The sequence below is a fragment of the Lonchura striata genome, chromosome 1 (assembly GCF_050655825.1).
Source record: "Lonchura striata isolate lonStrDom1 chromosome 1, ASM5065582v1, whole genome shotgun sequence".
Classification (NCBI taxonomy): Eukaryota; Metazoa; Chordata; class Aves; order Passeriformes; family Estrildidae; genus Lonchura; species Lonchura striata.
The window spans coordinates 29,564,202-29,583,811 of record NC_140703.1 but is presented as its reverse complement, the minus strand read 5'-3'; the positions used below and the strand labels follow the sequence as shown (position 1 = coordinate 29,583,811).

At 35.4% G+C, this 19,610-nt stretch overlaps 1 protein-coding gene across 9 annotated transcripts in view; it reads right to left on the bottom strand.

Moving 5' to 3' along the window:
* Positions 1 to 19,610, bottom strand: part of STXBP5L (syntaxin binding protein 5L) — a 181,651-nt gene that overhangs the window by 60,403 nt on the left and 101,638 nt on the right. For all 9 annotated transcript variants that reach the window (XM_021549139.4, XM_085572371.1, XM_021549141.4 and 6 more), the window contains exons 7-15: positions 16,701 to 16,784; positions 11,835 to 11,958; positions 10,244 to 10,322; positions 9,917 to 10,071; positions 8,247 to 8,319; positions 6,857 to 7,004; positions 5,272 to 5,339; positions 3,994 to 4,034; positions 1,122 to 1,339 (exon numbers count right to left, since the gene is read on the bottom strand). In XM_021549139.4, the coding sequence (XP_021404814.2) occupies positions 1,122 to 1,339; positions 3,994 to 4,034; positions 5,272 to 5,339; positions 6,857 to 7,004; positions 8,247 to 8,319; positions 9,917 to 10,071; positions 10,244 to 10,322; positions 11,835 to 11,958; positions 16,701 to 16,784 (990 nt within the window). The remainder of the gene's footprint in view (positions 1 to 1,121; positions 1,340 to 3,993; positions 4,035 to 5,271; positions 5,340 to 6,856; positions 7,005 to 8,246; positions 8,320 to 9,916; positions 10,072 to 10,243; positions 10,323 to 11,834; positions 11,959 to 16,700; positions 16,785 to 19,610) is intronic.

Genomic DNA, 19,610 nt, shown 5'->3' with positions numbered 1-19,610 from the left:
AAATCCCTCCCATCATTTCGAGCAATGACTTGAATGCACGCAGCAAAAATGCAGAAAGAAGAGAGAAGGCTATTTCCCCTGGCACAAAACCCACGGGAATTCTGTAACTATACCACCAAGATTGCATAATTTAATATTTAGGGAAAAATGCTTATTAATTACAGATGAAATCTAAGAAACTGTTAAATTGCACCTATTATAACTCTTTAGAAAATACCAGTAATGATGCAATTCAGCCAGAAAAGTGAAGAACAGGGAAAAAAAGACATTAAATTATAGATAATAAAAGATAAGGTGCTTTTGCTGTAGAACAATGTAGTAATACTGAAATGGAGTAATTTTAGCAGCATTATACATGAGCTGGTCAAAAATGTGAAATTACTGTTCATCAGTTTTAAACCTTTCCTGGAATGATACATTCAGGCAGCTTAATAATTGCCTGAGCAGGGAGAAAAGAGTGGAGAACAACAGAACTACAGGTAATGAATATCCATACAGAATGCCACATGGTTAGAGGCCAAAACTAACACAGATTTTTGCCACAGTAGAACTTTCTAAAGAGCATTAAAATAGTGTGAAAAGGAAAATAACTATAATCAGGGAAGGTGACAATCTGGCATTTCATATAGTTTCCATCTTTAGGGAAACAATGTCAGCATAAGCCAGAAAAGATCAACTCTTTGTTTTGTTAAACCCACTGATAATTTTCCATCTCCTTATGAACAGAAATTAAAGAGATTAAATACTTGAGTGAAAAAGAGCATTGTGCACATACACGATGTACATTAACTGATAAAAACATACAGCAGACAGTAATTTTAGGCCAGGTAAATACAACAGAGATTGCTGTATCATAAAGTCTTAAAAGCAAACCATGTCTGAAAGATGCACTGTATGTTACTACTAAAGCAAAAGAAAGTGGAGGGTAGGCTCCCAAACCCTCAGATTTTTGTCAGTAACTGAAGTAGGATCAAGATTTCCCTGGAAAGGTTCAAAACTGAATGTTCCTAAACTTGTATTTATACTGATTGCTATTTTTATTTAAGTACTTGAGCACAGATGAAGCAAGGCAATTTGATTTAGAAATTGTTATCTTATAAGAGAGTGAAATAAGTACTTACTGCAATTTCAGTATTTACTTCATGTTTGCTGAACCTATAAACAATCACATATGCAGAAACTCCTGCCACACAGAAAATTCTGCTTTCAGGACACCAGTACATCATCTGAACAGCAAAAGGATCTTCTTCCACAATCTCAGCTGTTGCTTTTCCTTCTCCCACTTTCTGTTTTTCAAAGACCTTTGATGTTTTTAGTTTGTACAACATCTGTAGAGTAACTGGAATATATTAAAACATATAAAAATACTAACATTAAGCAAATCAGTTATAAAATTCCTCAGTTCCCACTTTCTTCTTAAGTGTGGCATAACAAGGAACTTTAGGAAAGCCTAAGAGGAGAAGATGTGTATTATACAATCATCCAAACCAGGACAACAATACAGATACTGTTCTGGTACACATTACTGGTAGGATATGTATTTATTACTTCTCAGAAGAGTATTTGTCTGTGAAATACTTCTTAGTACTTTCTGGGGAAGGGTGTCAAAGGTGTAAATGATTGTGTCCAAAATTAAGCTTATAATCAGTGCTATAGAAAGGCTCTGATGATGTTGATACTTTCCTAAAGAGATGTGAAGCTAAGATTTCATTTGTCTGAGGTTATGGTCTTTATAAAATGTAAAGAGTGTATGGCAATTCAAGAAAAAACATTAGGAAAGCATGCTGGTGGCCTGGTCAACATAAAGTTCTTCTGAATTAATGGGAGTTCAAAAATGTTTTGAATTTTTTGACTAATATATAGATCTATATTTATACCTGTATATAAAATCCTAGTCTCCAGAAGCTTTTGTCAAGATTAGAACTCCACTGCAACAAATTCCAGAAGTAAAGGAGGGGTGGCAATTCACTCCATTATGTTTTACATTCTTCCCTGTTTTTACTACTTTTACATTGGTTTCTCAGTAACATTAATCAGTAACTGCATAATGTCAGAAAAAGTCAGTCAAGTCCAGCACCTATAAAGGTGTGCATATCCACAAAGGCAAAGCTGCTGCCTATGTCAGTGTAATTGTGGTAGCTCAGCCTGGCCAGCTTGTATAACAAGAGCAACAGGAAGATGAAAGGACAGTGTTTTAGTTACATAACCAGATGATGAAGACTGCAAAACTACATTTTTGTTTGTCAGTGCAGATATATTCCAGAAGGTTTAGCATATACAGTTTTTAATGCTTTAAAAAGTTTTAGCACATAAAACAGTTCCAAATTTCACAAATTACAGTAAGTGCTTCTGTAATAAATACAACATTCTCCCTGCCCTCAGTGGCAAATGGAGAGGATTCAGGTTGCCAGTTGGTGCCAGTAGCAAATCTAGAGTGGCACTTCAAATCAGGCATCATGGGTCCATGCACATTATGACTAGAAGAATTATAGAATCATAGGATACAGAGACAAGACAAGACTCTCTATGCTCTCTTACTGCGTACCATCTGCACAAATTAAAAAAAACCCAGAAATATCTTTTTAATAAAGATACATTTTGGAAACAGCTCCAGTGGCCTGGCAAGTCCCTGTCTCTCACAAATCTGCGCTTTCAGACACAAGATTACACAATTAAAAATGTCTAAAAGCAAAGTATTTTGTGCCTTCAAATACTGCTAAGATATTATGTTTGCTAGGGAATCTCAAACTTTGAACTCCATTAAAAAGGTTAACACCTTGTAAATAAAATAAATAATAAAACTTTGTAATAATCAAAACCTTGTAAATAAAGAGTACCAAGCATGGTAGGAGTAACATAGTACATGATCTGAAAATCAGGACTAGGATCAGGACATCAGAGATGCACTGAAAATACCAGTCATGTTGAAGAGATTGTGAATATTCATGATCATCTAAGCTTTCTATGTTAAGAAAAATTCCTACTGCAGCATGTATATATTGATTAGGTTATGCTAATATTCCCTATAAGTGGCTCATTTTTGCCTTGTCCATCCTGAGTGAAAATATTTGGTATTAAGCAAAAAGGCAAGTACCTGATGAAGTCATCAGGTTTAGCTGACTTAAAAAACTTGTCAGCATTCCCCCTGCTTGGCTGATAATGGTAGCAATATTAATAATTTCAATTCTGTGGCACCACATGGAACTTGCAGCTATTTTAAGTATCCCATACTCTATGATCTTGGCACCCATTACAGACTGGTTTTTAGGGTCATATTAAATCTCTCTATGCCTAACATTTCATCCAGAATTTTCTTCCATGCTTTTTTTTCTTTAACACACTAATACCTCATAAAAGAGAGATATTACCCAGACATGCCTGTACCATCAAAAAGACAAGAATACAAGGCAACTCTACAGGAACTTTGGTGAAGCACTGTCAATTATTTGAAGCAGAATATTTTAAATTTCCATCAAAATGTATGTGTATTTTAATAAATACATTTTACTAATGAATACCATATGTATTTTCTGTAGGGAAAAATACTGGTTGCTGATCTATGCAGTTATAGCTAGATTATATGGAACAAGTATTTTCTGAAGCTTTTTCCTGCTAGGATGAATGGAAATGCTTCCCAATTATTTCCTGGGATTTGAGACTGGACAAGAAAAGGTTTTGGTATTTTCCAGCCTCAGCAGTTTAAATGTTTTGAAATATATTAATGTATTTTAATATCTTAATTTTACTCGGCGATAAAGAAGACTTTGTTGTACTCAGTATAGAAGTGACATAACAACTGGAACTGAATGTTAGTCTAACTGAGCCTTCTCCTCTATACACACAAGAAGAGTGTGCCCTAGGGACATGTGCCCTTTGTCTTAATTATATCAGCCCAGCCATTACTATTCAGCCTGTTAAATATCCTGTTTTATATATAAATGTGTGTTTGTGTGATTTGTCAGCATTATGTAAAAGTGAACTTTAGAAACTTACTGGCAGAAGCATCCCAAAATTTTACTGATCCATCTGCATGGCTTAAAAAAAATATAAAAATTAAATGCGTTAAAACAAGATGCAATTCTAAAACATTATCTACTTTCAGTGACTAATAAATACAAATAGAAAAATTCATTTTATTTATGCAACTCTCTATAACTTACTGACAATATATTAAAGGCATACATACAAACTAGAAGAAAATACTTTGTTATTTGGTTTCACTTGATTAACAAAATATTTTTATGCATTCCCTGCAGAGAGCTAAGCCCCCAATGAATTTTCAGATTTCAAAAAGAAATTACTTCCCATACTAGTAACAAGTTTAAGTCACAGCACTTTTAGCTTTGCAGTGGGCCAGCATCAAACCTATGCACTCTAAAAATGCCATGTACAGTGAACTTTGAAAGGACAGAAGGTAACTTCATTTTGCTTGATACTTCACAACTGTGTTCCTTTTATTAACATAAAATCCTTGAAGCAAAGCTGGAAAAAGGAAACACTTCAATGAAAATTATTTACAATGAAAAAATGTTTACAATGAAAATGATTCCTTCATCACCTTCTCGTACTACTGCATACATCATAACCTTATTTTTAAAATCAGGTCTTTAGTATCATTGGTAGCACCAATTCATCAAATACATGACTGAGACTAGAGTAAAACTCATTGTGCATCTTAGCTGAATGAATAGTGTCTATTTTACAGCATGATACCTTGGGAATCCACCAGTCATTACTCCTGGGGCTCCTACTGGAGTCTGAGCCTTTCTTTTTGCTCTGTTTCTCTGCCCACAAGGTGAAATTCACCCCAGTGCACCACACCCTCACTAATGCTATTAAAAATAATTCCCAAACTGTCCCCAAATAGAGAATCCAGAAGGCCAAGGGACAACAGCTGCTCTCCTTTTTGAAGCTATTCTTTGTGACCTCCAAGGCCAAAATATTCTCTTAAACCAGATTTTTTTTGCAAGACCCTGCCTTCACAAGCATTGCTATCAAACAGTGGGGCCTCAATGGTTATTCTTAATGTAGCTCAACCCTGGGTACTAAGTTCTGCTTTCTACAGCAAAAGAGAATTTCTGTGGTGACATTACTCAAGTGAAGAGCCAGGAAATGCATATGGGATGAAGTTTCAACTCTTATCTATAGCTAACTTACAATCAAAATTAGTAGACTCAAAAATAGTCTTTAAAAATATTAAGAAAAAATATTAAAAATATTTTTTAAAGTAAAAAATAGTTTAAAAGTACCAATCCCCAGTTTCATTCTCACCCTGTAATAATGATTTCAGGATATGTCTGAGCTCCAAGGTTCCATGCTCCACCACTGATAGGCCACTCCTAAAGAAACGAAAAGTGCAGAGATCACAACTCATTCTGATGAACCTTGTTTGACTAATTTTTAAATTCAGAAGTAGACTACATCGTCCCCCTAAAAGAAATAAAACTTCTAAAATAACAAAAATATGTGCAATTCAAGGATTTTACAGTTTATTAACATTTTTGTGTCATCAGTTCAGTCTTTGGAAACTTAATATCCCATTTATATTATCAACTAACATGCTTTTAAAACATTTTCACACAGCTAACATTCAACAGCCTAAAGCAGGAATGAAAAGGAGGAGTAACAAACAATTCTGCTGGTCTTTTGAGATGGCTTTTCTCTTGGAGATGCTATAGAACACTGAATAGACCAAGAATTTATTTTGAATACAAAGACCACTGAAGAAGCTGGCCCAGAAACAAGTATCAGAGCACAATGCCATGAGATAAGAGAATGCAACTTTTACAGATCATATGAGATCATAATCTCTTCCTTGCCTTTTGTTTACTAATGGTCTAGAACACTGCCCTGTGCCTAAAGCCCTGACATGTATGGTTACAGGATGTAGAGGGTGGCATATGTGCAGAGTGGGTCAGGATGTGTGCAGAACATGAGTGGGTGGAGAAAAACCAGGAGCACAGACTGTTTGTGTGGATACATGGAGTGGATGCTTGTGAGTCACTCTGGCACATGAGTGACCACCCACCATCAGAGTGCGTTTGCACATGCATAAATAAAGCAAGAGAGCAAGAGAGGATGCAGGAAATACTGGCAGGTGTGCAAAGTGTATGAGGTGTGGGTAGATCCACATAGGAGAAATAAAAATATTTTCTGAACTGCTTTTGCGAACCAAGATGGAAAAGAAGTAGAGAGGGCTCACTCTCTGAGTTAGTGGAGAACAACCTAGCTCCAAGGAGAATACTTCCATTGATTTGAATAGGCAATTGATGATGTCTGACTTGTATTTTTTTCTACTTTATTTATTAAAATGCATCAGTTCTAGCCAAAATACAAATCAGTTAAAAGCTTGAAATTTATAAATTAATTGCATTTCTTCTTTTACATCCTGAAGCTTGTCCTATTTCTACAGCATTATGGTAAGACTTTGGTAGCTCAGTAAAATAATTACTATTATTATCCCTATTTAATAACAAATCTCACAGACATCATCAACTCTCACCGAACATCTGCCAAAGTCTTTCAATTATAATGCTTTCACTTTTTTCTTTGATAGAGAGAACCTATCCATACAAATTTGAATTGTACACTGATGGCTCACCTTTAACACAATCTGATCTGGAATAACTCCAGCATCTTAATGATTAAGTCCTATCTAATGATAATTAATGGTTCTGCTTAAGTGGTCATGTTTCTGAGGGACAAATACGGGACTGTAATCAGACTGCTAAGCTGCAGGTTGCACTAACCTTAAAGTGACTATTAAAGGAGTAAAACAAAAATAAAATGGTAAGAGGTTACAAAAACATAGGTTACACATCTACTTCTTTCGCTTAAAAAAAAGAATATTGTTTACCTTATTGCTGTATCCTTGCTTTTTATGTTTTGCTCCTACAGAATAGAGTACAGGGATCAAATCTGGAGGACAGTCCGCAAAATATTCTGTGCAGGTAACAGGTGACTCATGAATGTCAATAGGATATGGATTTTCAAAGATTGGAAAACTAGTTAAGGAAGACAATTTATTAGAAGCACTGTGACACACTGAGCCATAGAATAAAACATATTCTTATATTAAAGTATATAATAGAATCTAAGTAAAATCACTACTAATGAAATTTCCCTTATTTATTCAAACTTAAGTATTGTTTTTAATATTAGTAATAATGTGTAGTTACTCAAATAAAGACATAAAATTCAACAAGACAAGAATCCTATATAAATACCCCCTAAGGATAATAGAGCAACCTTTATGAATGAACAAGAACTAATTTTTTCTGACATCTCAAAATCTTATTATACAGAAGTGACACATTTTCCAGAAGTTTCAGGTTCATGGATCTGATATATACTATGAACTGCAAACTACTTTTACAATTGTGGATTTTATATTGAACATCTTAGCTTGTTGAGTTGGTAGACTTCTGATTATACAATGAAAAATTGCAATAACAGATGAGTAGATTCCAGTTTATTTCTCACTTCCATCAATTTGAACAGCCTGATAAGGAGGAAACCTCACTTTTTGCACATTAGACAATGTTATTCACAATTGAAAAACATAGGAAACTGGGTTCTGATTTCAGTTATATTTTATAGACATAATTGAAGATTATCTGAGATTATCTGAATTATTCTTTAAAGTAAGCGAGATCTGAATAAGATTCACTTAACATTTTCAATACATTGACAGCAAAATCTGTTCCTTGTTACACCAGTGTGAACGTGGATGTCCATTACTGGTAGTGTTGGAGGCAGAACAAAATAAGTCATTGGATTATGCTTTACATGATGTAAAGCTCCACTTTGACAGGAACATTGATTCTGATAGGAAAGAGCTATTTGTCATTTAAACCAGCAACTGGATGAAGTAATTATGTAAATCCATAGAAAGCAATGCCATTATTTATTAAGATATGGAGGCTAGACATGCATAAAAGTAGTTGTTGAATCTTATTTCCAAATTACATATGTGTTTAAATATTAGTTAACTTTGATCTTGAATGAATGTTTGAGGGCTGTGCTGAAGGGACTGCAGATTTAAATTAATTCCAAAGTTTAAGAACAAATATTATCCTAAATTCCTGTTCATGACATGAACTTAGCTCTTAAAAGTAGAAGTAAATATTTAGCAGGAGTTATTTCCAAGAATTAAGGATTTTGGACAGTTAAATGATTTTAAATTTTATGGTAATTTACTGGACAGTTAAACACACATATAACTTCACATAAAACTTTATACTTACTTGCTTTGTGTCAGGTCAACGACAATGAGATCTTTTTCCAAAAGCACAACTACAGCATAGGGTTCTTGAAATTCTGTAAGCAAGGGATCAAGTATAAAAGACACGGAGTTCTCCTACCAGCCATTTTAAGCAAGCAAGCAATATTTATGTTCTTTAAACTTTCACAGTATATTAAAAGCTTTGAGGTATAAACCCTTGACATATGCACAAACCAGACAGAGCTGGAAACTAGGGCCAGAGAGGAAGTAGGAAATTACTTTTGGACAGTACTGTTGACAAACATACAAAGCAGAAGAAGAATTGGAGTATTATAGCCTGCCAGCATGATGCTATGTTGAAAGTAAAGAAGTAGAATATGAATAAGTTATGTGCATCATTGCATTATTGAATCCAATTGTTATACAGAAAAAGTATTTTTGCTGTCCAAAAGTAATACTTCTACTGTGTACAACTGCTCTGCAGAAACAGATTGTGCAGGACACTTCATGATACACAATGTCCCCATTTCTTAGATGATTAAAGGAGAATATTCCCTAGGAATCCTGTAAGTCTGCTGTTTTCAATTCAGGTAATAACATGCCCCTTCCTCCCACACACTCTTTAGGGGATTATATGCTTTGGTTTTTTTATATAAGTCTCTTTTTATTTATCAAAACTAAAGAATTAAGACGACAAATAAATGCTTCCCTTGATGCATAGAGTATATTCATTTACATACTTTTTATCATTTACATTTTTTATAAAAAAATAAAATGTGAAATTATGACTTTCTTTTCAACAGCAGCAAATCATTCCAGCACGTGCAAGCTCAGAATAAACTGTTCAGATGGGTGATGCCAAAAGGAAGAGTAAATGAGAGCAACTGATTCATCTTCCTTTCAGTCCTGCTATGAATGCACATTATTTGTTGCCTCTTTTTATACTTGGCTATGAATAACACAAGTTAAGCAAAAATGTTTAAATATTGGTCTGTGAGCAGGGGAAGATGCTAAAAACCTAAGTACTGGGAAGTATTTGACACAGTTAAATGAAGGCCCAAAGCAACCCTGAATACAGAAAATTAAATTTTTGCATGATATTGAAGTACATATACACTTTATCTTTACTAAGTGTTTTCAATGTATATTTGGTTTACCTATGTATAAGATTTATTTAACTTTTCTGCTTGAGAGCTGAGAATACTAAAGTTAGTTCCTTTCTGACTTAGATCTTTTCTTTATTTACTTTCTGGAACTTTCTGACAACATATTTCAGAACTTGGCAGCCCCACAGTATGCAGCAAATATAACACTTTTTAACAGCTCATTTCATGCTGAAGTGTAAGAACTTTTTTTGCAGGTAAGTGATAGTTAAATTTTCATAATTTAGCAAGCTGTGAATGATGAAAAATTTCGGAAATAAAAGCACCTATCTTTGATTAATAGCAATGTATTCTCACAGTAGCCCATGGGTTTCAATCCTATAAGTGGAGATTAATGCATGCTTTATTGTCCACTCACTACTTGCTTCCTACATTTAGAATGCAAACAAGTTCCAGGTACTTTCACTTATGTAGTTTTCCTGAAATGAAGACAAACATGAGGATGGAAGTCCATGGAATGGGATTAATGTATGAGGAAAGATCAGTTTGTTTATAGATTCCATAATTGTATTTTTCCTAATAGACTCACCATTTGGATATGGGGTTTCACAAAGAGTTAAAAAATCAACTATAGGATGATCCATTTCAAGAACTGTAATTGCTTTCCCATGCATGATTGTTAAGCTTGGTCTTCGACAAGGCTTATCATAGGACAATCCACCAGAAAATATCACAAATGGTTCACTATATTAAAAAAAACAAGTGTAAGTCTACATGGTACATAAAAGTTTACATTACGGCTTTAGTATCTGTAAATAATAATAAATAGATCTGTAAAAAGAAAGCAGGAAAAGATTCTAAAAGAACTTAAATTTGGGAATGTAATATTGAGTTAATTATAGAATTAAAAACAAACCTGTTTTTACAGGTCTTGTACTCTACTTTAAGAATTGGTTTACAAGATTCAGGTTTTTTTCCATCTCTTTGGACTTTTCCTAAGGAAAGAAAGAATATGAAAACTATTAAAACATGAAATTGAATGTTCAAACTAAAACATATACATTGAAAGATCTGTATAAGAAACAAAAAGAGGAACTTTAAAGCTAAAAAAGATTAAAAGCATCAGCTCCTATTTCCATAAAATACACATTTGTCTAAATTAATTACATTTATTATGTCTTTGTGTTTTTACTGCCACATACATCTAAAGGACTACAGAACACACTTCAAAGACATCTATAAACCATGCAGATTCCTGAGTATGAAACTTAACTAATAATGAGTGAATCAGACTAATTAGGTGCCTTTTTTTCTGAATGACCATAACAGCTTAATTTTTCCTAAGCCATTAGATTGATTTAATTCCTGTTGTTGACAAAACATTACCTGCTTTGGTGTATAACTAGTTAAGTGATAAAATTAAATGAAGCATACTACTGAAATTCATTAATTCTTGGTTAATTATGGCTCAGTACTTTTTTCCAATCAGAGAAAAGTCACTTGCAAACTGAACAAATAGCAATTTTGGGTTTCTTGCTTTGGAAAGCCTATGTTGGCTTTTGACAACAGCCTGACTGGAGAATACAGTGTAGATGGATAAAGACTTTTCTCAGAGGTAAACAGTGCTGTGATGGGAGATAAAGGACATAAGTTGTGGCATGGAAAATTCTGGTTAGATATTAAAAAAAAAAAAAAATGTGCCACATGGGTCATTAAATACCAAAAGATATTGCCCAAAGAGGTTGTGCAATTTTTTGCTGGAAGTGTTCAAGTGCCTGATGTCCTGAGTTTACCCATCAAATCAGGCCTGTTTTGATCTGGCCATCTGACTAGCTGAGAGTTCCCTTCTGACATTGTAGAATTCTATTACTAAAAATGATAAACCAGAACTAAATTAAGAAAATGCTAAATCCTTTTGGGGGTACTTAGATCTTGACTTCTTCTCCTTCCTCCTTCTCTACCCAGTCAGATTTCTCAGTAAAGTAAACGTAAATGTATACATTTGCAATGGTGTCAGTCCTTTTCAACCTAATTTGTAGGAAACAATTTTATGTAAAGTCCTACATATAAAACTATCTCTTACTATGGGTCCTTTAAATTCTTCATTGCAGTTCTTTGGGAAGCCTTGTACCATTCCCATGACAAACACCACACTACCTTGTACAAAACACATTAATTTGTTGTGAAAATTGCACATAAAATACAAACTATAAAAGAAAGAAAGAGCCTGAGAGTCTCACAGACCAGCAGTAGACTCTTAAAAGGAATTGGATAAGACATTAGAATAATATAAATTAGAAAGAGGTATTTATGACCCCAATTACAAAAAAAAGTTTGATTTAAGTTACTGATTTTACAATAATTTGCAGCTACTTTGCAGATCAAAATATTTATGCAAGAAGCAACATCTGGGCTACAAGGAAAAATTAAAGAAACATACATATTAGCAAGCAGCATTGAGAAGACTGTATTGCTTCTTAGTTACACATTTAAACTATCAGAATTACCATGCGGAATTGTGGTCTGGAATGGTCTGTTGGGGCTTTTCAGATTCCATAGGGTCAAGCTGCCATCAGAGTGACTGCACATGAACTGTTTCCCTTCATGATGCCAAGCAACAGAATGAATAGCCTACAGAAAGGAAAGAAGAATTTGAGACTGGAATGGAATACAGTGTTTACAATAATGATGGTTTCATGTATGACTTCAGATTATATTGTTCTAATGGTATATCAACAATTGGATGGTTCCTGTTTGTCTGAAGTCCATTACCATCACTTGTTAGCCACAGATGGCTATAATCCACATTTCATCATAAAGGCTAATGTAACACAGAAATGTAAGAATGCCTGTATTGAATCAGGCCAAAATTGAAGGAAAAGGGTATTAAGATAAAAGTGTAAGAACAAGGGCCATTAATGCAGTTGTAATATGTCCGATAGCTTTCCTTCAAAGTATTTAATCTGGTAAATTTACAGGTAATTTGGTGTTAAAATCTTTACAGGTAACATACAACACAGACAGTCTTCCCCAGAGGAAGAAAAACACATTTCTTAGATAATTTCCACATGTACTCTCACATACTTAAGCTGCAGAGTAAGTCCACAAAAATCTGGAATGTTTAATGTCAAAACCAAAATACTAAAAAACCCGGGCTGTTTCACTGATATAGAAAATTACCAAAACAATGATGTAAGATAATTTTGGTATAGATAATACATCAGAGAAGAGGAATATTACACTCCTTTGTGCATACAAGTACCACATGATGAATGTTACATATACCATTCTTAGTATTTTGTGCATAATTAGTGGAACTGACTGAAAATATCCATTGTTACATCAAACTATAGGAAAGGATAATGGCATAAGTCCTTTAATTTCACTAGTATGTGCTGGAAACTAACAAAAACCATATTCTGACAAAACATTCATTCTATACCACAGTTCCTCACACACTCCTCACAGAAGCACAAAGTCACAGAATTCTTCCCAGAATCCAAGTCCCTTCCCTTCACTGCTAAATAGCAAAAAACACAATATAATTTTATGTAACTATAGATAAAAGAGATCTTTGAATTTTTTGAGAGATTTTTGAATGCAGCTTAATAAATTTCCAGGTTTTTTTTTTCAACCTAGGAAATCCTAAGGCCTGCATGCACTTAAAACTGCATATAGACATTTATCTGATTTATTCAAATGACAACATCATGGCTGGATATTCATAAGTAGGCATTGCAGCTGTTCATATTAATTTTGTTTAAGTGCTACTGGTTGCTATTTAAAACTCCCTGTTGGTTTTCCTCTTCTAATCATTATATGGATTGTTATGGTTGGTTACAGCTCATGGTCTGGAGAGATTATCAGAAGAAATCAACTGAAGGGCCATGACCCTTTACCAAAGCTTTACTCAGCTCCTGGGGCTGGACAGCAGAGCCACAAATGAATTTGCATCAAGATGACCCAGATGTTTTAACAGGAATCCTACATACCTTCTATATGAATGCTTGATTAACACACTACTAAAACAGTTGTGCCAAAAAAGGACACAAAAAACAGAGCTGAAAAAAATTGAACTCTATATATTTATTTTTTTGGTGACATAATGGGTATCACCCAAACTTCTGCCTTTCAGAGAGGGAGTTGGTACACAATTCCTCTTAAATAACCAGAAGGAACCAAACTATAGCTGAAGTAACCAGAGACAACACAGAAAGATAGTTCATGCAGAGTCCAGTGTTGTTCCCCTCGGGTAAAATAATCTTAGTTCTGTGGGGAGCATTGCTTCACTTACACTGAAAGCATGTCTATCTTCATGCAAATTAATTCTGACATGAGCTCATTCATGCTTGCTATCATGCCAAATTTGAATCTGGTTTTGATGTACTGTCACCCTTAGAAACATTTCACATGGTTACAGTCACTAACTGTGTCGGAGCAGGAGCAAATAACTAGCTATAAAACATACCGAGCTGCTTGTTAATCTGCTTCTCTGTGACCAGGTGCCACCTGCCAGCACCAACCTCCTGTGGAGGGGAGCTGAGGTGGGATGATCCTGGCACAGACAGCTGGCATAGCAGCAACTCAAACTGACCTGTTAGACCTTGCCACAAAATGGGCAAGAAAAACAGAAATGCTTTTGGAGGTATCAGCTGCAAGTCACGAGTAATTCTGAAAGATGGTCCTGAACAAATACCTAATTTTCCTTCCTAGATTATGTCTAGCATTCAGATCCACTTCTTCAGCATCCACGCACAAAAAGAGAAGCTATTTGCTTAGTTCCTCATGGTGGGTGGCTCATGAGAACGTTCACACAGTGTATGCACATAAAGCATCTCACTCCAGATTAGGTATGTTTCTCCTTTTGCAATACCTACAGTGGTTGCATACACATTCCATCTTCTCTCACACTCAGGATGTGGTAAAATTAAGCGTGCCAAACACCATTTCAGTTCCTTCCCAACCACAAATCTCCACAGAGGGTCTTTAGTACCACTTTTAACCATATTTTGGAGACATGAAAAATGCTTGTCTCATCTTACTGTTTGAATGCTAAGAAATTGTGTTCGGAGTACTGCAGGACTATTACAGCAAGGGCCACATGCAATTTGATATTTCCATAGTGGCATGGTGCTAGACAAAGGTAGGGAGTTGTCATTTGTCAAATGCCTCTTAGAGCTCTGCATCTTCGTTTTGGGGATGTGTTCCAGCGAAAGATGATAACTGCTTCAGACAACTCTGAATGGGGTTTGACACAAACTTCTAAAGCCTGCACAAGAAGATGGCTGGATTTTGGGTTTGCCAACTATCATTAACAACTTGAGAACCTTTTGAAAGATCTGTCTTATGTGCTGTTTTTTTATACCAATTGATGGAAATAAACTTTTGCAGGAAATTATAAAAGAGTTTGTAAGGAAAACATTTTATAGAAGACATTGTGTAGGAGCATTGATTGGAAGGGCCTCAATGTCTCATGTATATCACCATTGAGAAGATGAAAATCATGATGATAGTAAGAAAAGTGAGGGTGAATTAATTTAAATCAGAACTCATACAAAGAGGCACTTTGGTACTTAATCAAGATACAGAACACTTACTGGAATTTATCTGAGACTTCACAGATACCCTGCAACTGGAACTGTTCTGGCCCAGTCCCAGAAAAATACTGAGAGATTGGTCAGACATCGTGGGGCACAGAGGCATTCCATCAGTCCGGATAGCACAGTGAAGGGGAGCAGGAACAATGACTTCTGGACTGTGATCTTTGGTGGTCAACCCATAAGATGAGGCTTAGGCTTGATAATTTGTCTTGCTGCTAAATACCAAGTAGCACATGCCAAACTAGTAATTTTTGACTCACAGAACCTATGTAACCCAGGATTTAAAAAGGAACCCTTTTTAGTGGCTCCCTAAGGGTTGTGGCTTCCTTAAGGGAATTCTAGCAGGTCTGGAACATTATAAACATGGAGCCTGAAAGTTGGGAATAAAGTAAAATGGTTAGTCACACAATACTTTAAAAACAAAATAAGAATCTTGCAATTATTTCAGTATATAACAAGCTAGCAGAAGTTCAACAAAGCGGAGTAATGACACAGTAAATAACCATGGAGGAGGAAACCATGGGACTGACTAAAAGGCAAAAAGAAGTTCCTGAGAACAGTACTGAAAAATGTGGAACATCTAAATTGTATGAGGAATTTTCAACATCCATCCATTCTGTCTCAAAATGAAAAAAAAAAAAAAAAAGGAATCAGCATTAAGAAGATCCTGCTTCATGTAGTTTCATTCTGAGTACAAGACAGGACAGTGAGTGAACAGGTATCCCCACCCCCACCCTTCCTGAGGAGACCTGTAAAAGGAAGAAGTTGTTCAGCCTTAAGTAACAGAAGGGGTGCAATTTCACAAGTGTTTGCACAAGCCGACTGTCGCTGAGAGACAATTCAGTGGGCATGTCTTGAGGTTTAAGTGCTGGCCTGCTCAAACTTGTCCTTTGAAACATTTGCTATGTTGACGCTCAGAAATTTAACTTGAAGCTCAGAGTAGCTTTAATGTGTCTCTGACAGCAGGTCTGAAAGAATGCAGGATCCACCTGTATTCAGATTGCTTTTTAGAGGGGAAATAAATGTGTATACACTCATACATAGCAAAGTGACAAGATGGAGAAGGAAAGAGAACTACAGGAAACCAATTACTGCTAGGATCACTTTAAAGAAAACGTCCTTTTCTATTTTCAGCTACAGCTGCATTCATGTTCATCTGTGGTGAACTTTAGAGGATTGGCAGAACAAAGAATATTTTTTTCCTAGGGCTAGTGCTAAAATCATAATAACTAGGAGTATATCTATTTCTCAAGCAGCTTGATTATTGATACAAGAACTGCATCTATGGTTAACAATGGCTGCTTACAAATGACAAGAGACAACTGTGTGATAACTATGACAATATAATTTTGAAAACTGTTTAATCAGATCTTAAGTACTAGGCAATATCAACAGCTGTACAAGGCAATTTGTCTTCCAATATAATGAATGTTCTAGATATACCCAGTAGAGATTACAATGTAATTGCTATTGTAGCTGTATCTCAGGTCAGCTCATTGCTAGACTGTTCAACTGAGCATCCCCACAGAGAAGTTGATGAACTTGTCAGAATCAAGGGGAGGACATTCTGTGTCACAGTACACTCATGAAAGCCTAAATCATCAGAACTAGAGATTCAGACTTTGATTTCTATTGTAAGTAATTTGCCCAAAAGCATAGCACAGACAGTACTTCCAGAACCAGCAATGCCTTTAGATAAACACCCACCTGCTTGGTAAGACATATGGCAAACCGCTGAATAATGCCTTTGCCGAGTTAATGGAAATTGCCTACCTCATCATAATAAGCTCTCAGATCGGCTCTTTTAGATCGCAGGTCCCAGAACACGATGGTCCCATTTTCATAGCCTATCAACAGCTGGAGCAGGGACAGAAAACACAGTTACATTTTCTGATTCAAAAGGTACATATAAATATTGACTAATACAAAAAGAAATAACAAAGCCATGTGCAAGATTGTAATTTGCACATTACACAAGGTATTACACATAATACCTTCGTTCAACTTATCTTTCAGTATAAATTACTTCACATTGCTGGCCATTTAAGATCTGACACGGGAAAAAAAGGGCTTTATACACCATTTTTTCCACCTGGATGATTATGCAACTGTACAATCTTCTTAACTGCATATCTGCTGAAAACCAAAGACTGTAGCATGTTCCTACCAGCTCTTACCTTCCCTGCATCTTGTTGGAGAAAAAAATGTTTGACACCTAAGATACCACCTAAATAACTTCAAACTGAGAGAGTCACCAGATTAAACTTTCATTCAGTTACTTATATTCCTTTTATTTATATTTGCTATTGCATTAAAACATTCTGAAGAACTCCTCCAGCAGAGAACAAATTGCTTGCTTTCCTAATGATTAAAAATAAATTAACTGATGTCAATTTTTACTTCTTATAGAACTGGGACTTCATATAATCATGCACACAAGAGAAGTAACAGCAAAGATACTGAAAAGATGAAAGAGAAGAAAAACAATAGTCAGGAGAAAAGTAAGAATTAACAAAATAATTTCTCCTTGTCTACACCCAAAAGAAGTGAAATATTTATTTGGTACTGTAGAGTTACTCTTCATTTGAACACATTTCAAATCTTATGGACAATATGATGTCTAGCTTATTTAGGTGTCTTGGAAACTGTTTCCCATAGAATCTGTCTTCTTAAGAATCTGTTCTGGACATGAAGACAGAAAATGGCTAAACTGGCATACTCACATTTCTGTGACAGAATATTTCATACAACTGGCAATGATAATTGCAGTTATTCATCATCTGTAAACAGACATATCACAGAATGCAGGCAAGGATTTACAGTATCTATATAAAGAATTTATGAAGAATAATGACAAGATAATCTCTTAGCTGGAGAAACCTTAACACCATCTTTGCTATCACTCACTTTAGTAGCTTGCATGAGTCCTAAAAATGAAATTTGTCTGGGCTGCTAAACAAAACACCACTTTCTTTCCAAGTTAAGTATAACTGATACATCAATACTGCTACAAAAGAGCTTAAGAATACTCTCAGATCTACTGGATTTGTTTCTTTTTCTTGACAAGAGAACATTCCTTTTGTGGAATCTTCTAGCTAATCTGGAAACAATTTATAGTTAAAATATTTAATACCTGAATATAAACAATAACTACTTATGCTCCTGAAGAATCATTCTCCTGAAAAAAATTCAAACTGTCCTGGAAAAATTCCAGAATATTTAGCCTTTTTTCTCTGGATGGCTCCACATGGGATTTTTGTGTCAGAGTCAGGAAGCATGCAGCTAACTGGATAGCTCCTGTGTCAGGATGCCATATGGTATTCTGGGATAATAGGCTGCCATTGAGAGAATGAACAAAGGAGGTTCTTACTGCAGCTGCTTGCACTGTTGGTATAGCAATCCCAAATGGAAGCTATTTGTATATCCAGGAGTTAGTGATGCTCACAGCAGTACACTTGAGTAGGTGCAGGTCTGTGCTGTGTTGTGCTGCACACAGCACTTGGCTTCCAAACCTGCATTGTGCTGCGCATATTCCTTGGCCACAGGGTAAACTTAGCTGCTCATTATAAAGGACCTTATAGGCCTCTCCCACTTGATAAAGGTAAGGACAGCACCTTTGTGCCTTTATCTTAATGTATGTGTCATGTCAACATCCTTTTGTTTGACAGTAAGAATGGATATGACACTTTAAAAAAAAAAAATATTTTGGGATCTCCAAAGACCAAAATGCTGGCAAGAGCCTCTTCACAGAGGATGGTGCCATGCCGTTATTGGAGGTTTATCCAATCCTACACAGTTTGGGGTTCCCACCCTCCTTTTTGTATTCACTCCAATAAAGAGTATTTTAGTAATTTACGGAGTCTGAGTGCCCATCTTACTGTCATCACAACAAGCACTTACACATGTGCATTACAGCTGGGTACTAAACCAGTCATGTTCAGTTTGTATCTACCAATATTCTTTTCACCTCAGCTTTTGTACAAATATATTCAGAAAAGTGAAGGAATTTAAAAGCATGTAGTATGTGACCCCCTGTTTCTTAATAAGCCTTTCTTCCCTGGGGAAGCAGGCTTCTCTTTTGATTTTTACCCCTCTCTTTTGCAAAGATATCATGCTCCAGGTAATTACTAAAAGGTTAAATACCTTTTATTAGAGGCAGCATTTCACCTGAACTATTGCTGAAATGCTTAATGCACAACTGCACTAAAGAATTGCAAGTTATAAAGTGTGATTTCAGGGAAGAAACTGAAAGGCAAAGAGTTTTGCTGCATATCCAGGAATCTCTCTATTTGTTCAGACAGTAATCATGCTGCTTTAGTACTAACACTGTGGTACAGCACTGAAGTCACAATTCCAGCTTGGGTGAATGGGATTAGTCTCATTGCCAGGATATTTGGGATGCTCTGGATTCTGATCTGTCTGAACCATAGGAAACTGAAACATTCCCACTCCTCTCAGTCATAATGATCACTTGGGACATCTATAAGACAAGCTCTATTTCTGTAATAAAAGTAAAAAGCAAAATATCTATAAATAGAGTTGGAGAGGAAAACCCAGAAAAAGTAAAGCAGTATCTGTAAAAAGAGTCAAGGATGGAAAAAACTCCAAGGATTTATCTTGCCTTTTGTGGCACCTCATTTAATTACTCACACTTAATTAGGTTACAAAAAAAGCAGAACATTG